The sequence below is a fragment of the Pagrus pagrus genome, assembly GCF_965226575.1.
Source record: "Pagrus pagrus genome assembly, chromosome: 15".
Taxonomy (NCBI): domain Eukaryota; kingdom Metazoa; phylum Chordata; class Actinopteri; order Spariformes; family Sparidae; genus Pagrus; species Pagrus pagrus.
The window spans coordinates 4,745,392-4,754,062 of NC_140199.1; the positions used below are offsets into that span (position 1 = coordinate 4,745,392).

Sequence of the window (8,671 nt, forward strand, 5' to 3'; positions counted from 1 at the left end):
GTCTCCACCACAAACACTCCTGCTGACTATACAAAGAGAGTGAGGGGAGAAAAGAGGGGAATGCCAGTCGACCCACAGGGCCTCTGGACCTTTTCTCTCCCCAGCTTCATCCCCACAAACCCTCCAGCCAGCGAGCCTCGGCGGCCCCACCCTGGTATTCTGTGGTTGGGGCTCAAACTAGCAGAGCGCCGCGTGGTTTCCCTGTGGCGTGCTAGACGCCAGACGGCCAGATGGAAACGGGCTCGCCGCCCACAAAGCTAGGACCATTGCAGGCTACGCTTACCGCTAACAGGCCCTGGGAAGCTAAATAAATGACTCGTAATGACAGGGTAGTGGAAAAGTCATACTGACTAGAATTGCAAATATGTGAGGCAGCACAATGTAGAAATGGATGGTTTCTCTTTTTTGCATGGACAGAAAACTTCACTCGCCTCTCTCTGTCTCTCTTAGTTAATATTCTGAATGAATCAAGAGTTTGCTGTATGTGTCTATGTTGGCTGTTTAGACATAATTCTGTCAGCATCACACTATTATTATTTTTTTTTTTCCCCCTTCATTTTAATCTCCAGCAGGCACAACTTGACATTTGTCACTTTTGCATATCAAAATGGGCTCTGGCAAAATAAAAGCGTGGGAGCCGGCTAACTGAGTGGCAACGCTGTCGAACGGGATATTTTGATGTCTCACAAACTCATGTCTGTAATTTTTGCAAATCAAAAATAACAAATAACTGGCTGAGTGGCTGACTGATTGACAGCCAATCTCGCTGGGAAATATTCATAGTTAGCTTTGTGTTCAGCCAATGCCAAACATGGATTAGAATACAGACAGACAAGCAATCAATCACACGCAAGCCACAAATGACATTCGGTCTGTAATGAATTTGACACTGCTTTGAATTTTTTGTACGCAGCAGAACACTGATCATTTTGCCCTATTCTGTGTGTGTGTTTGTGTGTGTGTGTGTGTGTCTGTGTGTGCAGGGGGTCACCACCAGGACACCAAAGTGCGTGTTAACATCAAAGTGAAAGACGTGAATGACAACCCTCCAGAGTTTGCGACCAACAACGAAGTCCTCATGTGTGAATCTGTCGCGCCGGGGAAGGTACGTCATACAGTAAATCAACGTATTTGGTGGATTAAACAAACAGTACGTGACATTAATGTTTTTTCCTCCTGACGTGTATGGTTTTAGGTTATTGAGACAGTCAGCGCAGTGGACAAAGATGAGATGGCTCACAGGCAGCACTTCACGTTCAGCCTCGCTCCGGAAGTCGCCCACAACAACAACTTCTCCCTCAAAGACAACAGAGGTAGACGACCTTTAACGTATTATTTTCGTCTTTTACTCTCACCTCTTTTGCTCCAGTTCATTTCTTCATGTTTCCAACCCTACTAGCAGCCAATCTTAGTGTCTCTTCATCTATAGTCTCTCTATCTCTCTCTGTCTGTCTCTCTCTCTCTCCCCTTTCCCTGAGATTAGATCAAAGCATAACCAGATGGAGGCTTACACTACCTTGTAGAAAGCAGCAGGTGCTCTGAATTTCCCTCACACACACAAATGCACACGTGTCCTGCGGGCTGTATTAATTGCAGTGGGGTCTCTGTCCGTCTGTACACATATCTTTGGGGGCCAACTGATTGAATTAAGTTTTGCGAGTGCTGGGAGAGAGAGGAGAGAGCGAGAACAGAGAGGGAGGAAAGAGGAGAAGCCACGCAGATAGATAAAGCTATAGCTGTCGGAGATGGAACATAAAAGTGGAAATGTGAATCAACAGGGAAGGGATGTGTGGGATTTAAGGGACCTATCGGGCACTATAATAAAATCAGGGAGTGTATCTGTAATACACAGGGCCAGCAGTGCCTCCCCGAGAGTCCTGTGTTTCAATATGATAGCAGAGACGCTGCATAGGGAGACTTCCAGAGCAGAACTGCTCAATATGACACCAAAGAACAAAAAAAAAAAAGCATAGTTGATAGCTAGCTAGATAGCTAGATAGTCAATCCATCTGTCCACATATTCTCAGACGGCTCAGATCCACAGACACACTCACACAGCTGTCAGGGAGTACCAGTGTTGGCAGGAGGCTGATAGCAACAGATGACAGTGACATCAGCAGCAGAGGGTTGGGAGTTACCTCCACTCTCTTTTGGGGGGGAAAAGTTTGAGTCCCTTCTGACTTTTTGTGTTTTCTTTATCTTGTTTATTTCTGTACAAGTGACTGTGTTGCATCATTCTTTCATTTTACCTGGGCTTTAGTGCAGCGCATGCTTCGTGCTTGTTTGTCTTCATCAAGCACTATATTTTCTACAGTGTTCAAGCTGGTACCTTTTTTTTTTACACTCTGGGTGGGACTAAAGTGAGACCTTGTTAAATGTTGCTTTTTCGCTGCATAATATTCACTTTCTGTGTGAAAGTTTGGGAAAAAATACTGACATGCAAATTATTGCCACAAAGGCTTTAGGATTTAAGCTAAAGGTTAAAACATTAATGTAGCCATTGGGGGTCCTCACAAGTATAGTGATACCAGTATATGTATAATATAACTTCCTTTCCATCCAACAATTCTGAACAATTGTCCCTCCATTGCTCATGGTCACTGCAGTGCATTAGCTGTCATAATTCTGACTTATATTGCTGTACAATGTATTTTTAATATAAATGTTAGGACTGTATTCTCGGTGATGAAACTCCTGAAATGGCTTCTCATATCTCCTTGTGCCTGCAAAAAAAGCGAATGTGACATTAGAAAGGAATTATTTAGATAGTGAGGAAGAGAGAGGCAGAGCAGAAGCAGAGGCAGAGCCAGCGAGCCCATGTCAGAGCAGCAGTGACAGTAGCTTTTGATTACATTTCCTCCCCAACTGAAGAAGAATGGATCCACTACTTAACCAAAGTCACACCTCATTGGCTCTTGGTATTTGTAAAGTCCAAGCTATGATAGAAGTCTGAACACCTAGTTTGGTATTGTGTGCTCGCTGTCTGTTACACTCTCCCGTTCTTTGATAAATCAAAGACAGGATCTTTCTATCGTTCCACCTGCTTATCTTTCTATACTGACCAACACATTTCTATCTGCCCCCCACAGACAGCACAGCCAGCATCTACGTGCTCCGCAAAGGATTCAGCCGTCTGACCCAGGATGTTTACTACCTTCCCATCGAGATAAATGACAACGGTTTCCCCTCTATGAGCAGCACCAACACCCTGACCATCAGAGTCTGTTCCTGTGACAGTAAAAACACCATCCTCTCCTGTAATGTGGAGCCCTACGTCCTACCAGCCGGTCTCAGCACGGGGGCGCTGATAGCTATACTGGCCTGTATCGTCATTCTGCTGGGTAAGGAAGCTGACATTTTGCTGGTTTTGATATGTTAGCTTTGGTAAGGATTACTGATTCGCATAAAGTTTTCCTTGTTGTGGATTCAAATTCTGACAAGTTGCTGCAGGGATGATGTATTATTGAAGGCCACCCTTGAAGTTAGCATTGCTCTGGTTCCCTCAACAAAAAAGCCAATGGGATTTTTCCAGTTGGGTTTTTGGATTATTGCAGAAAATGAGCTCTGTGGCAAACACATGTTTATGATACTGACATGTTTCTTTCAGCAAGATAATCTTCACAAGTGAACACCACTTTTTTATGATTTTTGAAGCTTAAATGCAATCACCAGGAGTAAAATGCTAACGTTAGGCTATAATCAAAGTATGGTCGCATGACGCACTTTACTTTAAATGGATCAGTCTACCAGTTGGGAAGTAGTAAGGTGATGTGTGTCCATGTTAGGTGTGATGACATTTAATGTCCCCAACAACCTCTGTAGTGTCATTTAGCCACTTGCTAGCAACACATAAAAGCTTTAAAATACACAAGTGGGGTATTAACGACCATTTTTTATGTCTTAGAACAAAACATGAAAATAACCACAGACATCTAACCAAAAACCTATTTGAAAAACCCATTGAAGTGCAAAAATGCTGACTTATTTCTAGGTTTCAGGACTCATTCCTGCAGCACTCTATCGGTTGCCTGATTAAGATTATCTTGCAGTGTGTTTACAGAATGAGTCTTTTAACAAGTCTGTAAATTTGTTGTCCCAAATATATCAAACATGCTTGATATTTACTTAACATGGACATGAAATCTGAAGAGGTGAGTCAGGCTCTGAGTCACTCTGTTAATGTTCTGATTGGAAATGAACTCGCTTGAGCTCCTGTTAAGATGAGAGGTCCAGGAGACAGCCTTAGGTTTCTTCTTTTCTTTCCCACTAACCCACATTGCAGCTGTTACCTGTCGTTTTCCTTTTATAAATACATACTATATTATTAACTTGTTGTTAATACCACATATGACACCCAGAGTACTACAAAACTGAGAACATTTCAGAAGCCTGACACGTTGACAACCACCTGCAATTAAAACGGCTTGTGTGTGCATTGCAAAATCCAATAATGATATTAATTTAACTGTCCAAGGTCTAATTACACTATCTCCTACAGTGTAAACTAATTATCTAATGCTCGCATTCCTCATTTTTGTTCACAGAAACTGTGTGAGGATTGTTATGTAATCACAACATGCAGAACAATTTTTTTGATTCGTGTGTTTTTTTCTTTGGCAGCAATCGTGGTGCTGTTTGTTGCACTGCGGCGTCAGAAGAAGGAGCCATTGATAGTGTTTGAGGAGGAGGACATCAGGGAGAACATTATCACTTATGATGACGAGGGAGGTGGCGAGGAGGACACGGAGGCTTTCGACATCGCTACACTGCAGGTATGAAAAGGAGTGTGAAAGTGAGAAAATCAACCTCCTACTCTTTTTTGTCAGTTTTTGTCCGAGGACACAGTAGGCACAGTAAGGCTTAATACCATCCCAATTTTTACTCCTACCCCTAGTTTTCCATTACACCCAGAACAGAGTCACAATGGGTAGTGTTTGAAAATCTCTCCCTATGAAGTTGGACAACCCTTCAAGACATTCATACGTCATCAGTTGTTGTTAATGCCATATTAAACGAACGCAACCAGACATTTCAAAATACGCCTTCTTTAGCTGTGGTACATTATTTTGCTGGAGAAATGCTGGTATTATTTCAATGGCATTTGCCAACATTAGCATCCTGTGCTATACTCTGCCAGTCTGCACTGATATTTGAGAAGTGGCACCAGGGGCAGCAGCTTCACTCCTGGACTTCAGTAGGCATTACATATTGGCCGTTATACTATGTCATCAAACAGGGGAAAGCAACATTGAAATATGTAAAAATGTGGGACTGTCATGCACAAATCAGCAAAAACAATGTAACTATAGCTTGCTAGCTAGTTAGTTACAGAGAAAAAGCTTACCAGTGGCGATTGTTTTATGATTGTTAAAAAGAAAAGGACCGAAATACATTGAAATTGCCCTCGGTTTGAAGTGTGCCTCTAAAAAATCTGTCTGGAGGGTCATATAGTCCTCCCACTTAGCCCTACCCCTTTATACCAACAAGAACCCTACCCCGAGGTGCACACAAAATGGAAATACAAAAATAGATTAGGGTTTAAGGGGTGTTTTGGGATTGAGCCTTAATAAAGGTAAAGGCATATGAGGATTAGAAGGAAATCGCGGTCAGAGTTATTTGAAACAACAAGGAATTATTTCAATTTTGTATTTTTGTATTTTGTATTTCATATACAGTTTTGTTGAGGATGCACCACATCCTTACAATTCTCTTTCTCAAGTCTCTTTACAGCCTTGTCTGACTGTTAAATTTTAAAACAAGGCGCTTTCTCTCTCTAATTGCTCAGAACCCAGATGGTGCCAACGGTTTCCTGCCAAGAAAGGACATCAAACCTGAGCTCCAGTATCCACTCAGACCCGGCGGCCGTCCAGCAGCCAACAGCGTCGACGTTGATGACTTCATTAAGACTCGAATCGCAGAGGCCGACAGCGACCCGACTGCACCTCCTTACGACTCCATTCAGATCTACGGCTACGAAGGCAGAGGATCGTTGGCTGGGTCGTTGAGTTCCCTCGAGTCTGTCACAACAGAGTCCGACTTGGATTATGACTATCTGCAGAGTTGGGGGCCGAGGTTTAAGAAGCTGGCAGATTTGTACGGGACCAAAGACTGCTCTATTCATGATGGGGATGATGGTGAAGACTCTTAACAGTGGTCTTTCTGAGTGGACGCCCCTGATTTCTGATTAATTGATTCCATGAGGACTTGTTAGCTGAGGGTTAACACTCCTCAATACCCAATTGTTACCACCTGATCAGTTCATGCCAATTCGTCAACGGACGTTAACAGCTCTCCCTCCCGTGGCGCCTCCCTGGTCCTCCAGGATGATTTGTTAATGAACACTTAATGAACGCTTGGACTCGAACCGCTCCCAGCTTCTCCCAAATCTCTCCTTTCCCTCCTATTTCTCTTCCCCACTTTCTTTCTACAGACTGAGCATCGCAGGGCTGGGAGATTTTGTTATGTCACCAGTTTGTTGGTTTGAAAGTAAATTGTTGGGAAAAAAATGTTGCTGTATGATCAAAAAGACTTGCTTATAGCTAAATGTTTAGTTTATTAGAGGTTCTATATACTTTTGTGGACTGGATTCACGTACTTAGCTAATGGTTCCTGAGAGAAATGTTATTCCCTGCACAGGTTCCTGAGTGGGATGTATTTCCCTTAGTTGCTCTCTTGGTGGTGTTTGTAGTGAACACACAGGAAGAGACGAAGACAGAGATACAAGCAGAATCAAAGAAAAAGTTAGAATGGGATTCAGCAACTGCCTGATGTTAGGAAAGAGAAATAAAAGGTAATGACGACGTGTCAGTAGGATCAAACAGTCAAACAAAACTCTTTGCAATGTGTTGTTGTGTGTGCAGAGTTCAGCAGGTACTGTTGTTTAGATAGCGTGACCCAGAGGGTTGTTGATACTTTGAAGACGCTCGCAGCATCTTCACAGTATGGTGGCCTTATAATAAATAAACAACAACTCCAGGGGTAAAACACAACACGTGTCATGAAAGAGACCGCTAGCTTGAGTAGCGACACACAGACGAACACACAAGGACTGAGTATCTGTGAAAATGCTACTCAAATACCTGTTTGTTTGTTTTTTACTCCCAAAAAGAGACGGACTCGACACGGATCCAATTGAAAAAAAACTGTGGATGATTCTTCGTTTTCATTCTTCACTGCAGAGAAGACGTGAAAAAGAAAAGCTGCCCTTCTCCACGCCCGGCCCCCCTGTGTCCCCCCGTTCCTCCCATCAACAATCACTTCCCATACCGAGTCCACCGATGAATGATCACTTCTCCATTCAGAGTCCACCAATGATGATCAATCACAATGAGTAAAAACCTGTGAGCTCTAAAAATCGCCTTAAACTTTATGGACACTCTTGCAACGCAGTGCATTCTCTTTTTTTCTCCTTTTTGTTTCTTTTTTGTAACTTGAAAAGTATATTCAGAAAGCAAAACTATTGTCCATGTTAGGTATGTACAGAGCAATGTGCAGACATGTGATATATCACGTTGAGGATCCAACTTGCGCCTCGTGCATTCTTCAAAACAGGATGTGCCGTTTCTGCCAGCACGGTAAATGTAGACCAGGAAAAACGTGCCTTGTGTTTTTTTTCCCCAACACCAGCTATGTTAGCAGCAACGTCTGTTGTATCAACATGTGTTGCTATTCCAACATAAAATGTGCACATTGGAAAATAAACACAAGGTGTGTTTTCTGAGCCACATATGCGGAGAGGCTGAAACCAGAACATCCTTTTTAAGCGTGCAGATTCTTGTTCAATCTCTTTTTTAATGTTATTATATTATTATGATTATTATTGTTGTTTTTTATTATTATTATTATTATTAATTATTATTATTATTATCATTATTCTGACGATAACTGTTCTTTCTTTGGCTGCAGCTACACAGGACCGAATCCATGTTTAACTCTTTGCAGCTCAGATTTGATCTTCTTACGGGTGTCTAAACATGGAGAGGCTACGTGCTATTTCATTTAAATTTTTGGACGGCTGTAAGAAATGTACTGCCAAAAGTTAAATATCAGCTTTGGTTTCTGCCTGCGTGAACACAACCTCTCTCATTTCTTTTGTTTTCGTTTCTTTTTTTTTTGTTTTTGCATTATTTGGCGTTTCTTCGTTCTTTCTCCCTGTTCAAGAGGAAAAACTAGAAATCTGTGTCTGTTGCAGTGAGAGAACGCCTCGTTTTTATTCTCTGTCAAGTTTTATGGTACCGATTTGTACAATTTTAAAAGTTCTTATTTTAGTATACATGCAGAATATTCCAGTATTACAACAAAAAACATGTTAAGAAGATAAGATTAAAAAAAATGTTACAGCATCACACTTATATTTTCTGAACATTGTACTGTTGCTTTACTATGTGCTTCAATCTCCGAAGCGAAAAAAAACTTTGAAATAAATGCTCTTTTTATAAAATGATATGGCAGTGTGTGTGGGAGAAAACTTTGTGGTAGCTTTATGTACCTTACTACTGATGTGCTTAATGAAAGGGATATCCAGGCCATCAGGTGAACCATGAGTGATGCAGTATTAAATGTGTGAACGCTATCACTGTAAAATATAAATGAGCAGCCTATCACCTGAGGACCCAGGTTCAATCAAATACATGATATTCAGAGTTTTACACTGAAAGAAAAAGCAAAAACT

At 41.8% G+C, this 8,671-nt stretch overlaps 1 protein-coding gene across 1 annotated transcript in view; it reads left to right on the forward strand.

The window, feature by feature from the left end:
- The window catches only part of cdh11 (cadherin 11, type 2, OB-cadherin (osteoblast)), a 96,285-nt gene extending 87,842 nt beyond the window's left edge, over positions 1–8,443 (forward strand). The window contains exons 12-16 of the mRNA XM_084376247.1: positions 984–1,105; positions 1,196–1,313; positions 3,090–3,341; positions 4,621–4,772; positions 5,786–8,443. Coding sequence (XP_084232373.1) covers positions 984–1,105; positions 1,196–1,313; positions 3,090–3,341; positions 4,621–4,772; positions 5,786–6,148 — 1,007 coding nt within the window. The 3' untranslated portion in view covers positions 6,149–8,443. The remainder of the gene's footprint in view (positions 1–983; positions 1,106–1,195; positions 1,314–3,089; positions 3,342–4,620; positions 4,773–5,785) is intronic.
- Positions 8,444–8,671: the final 228 nt, after the last annotated feature.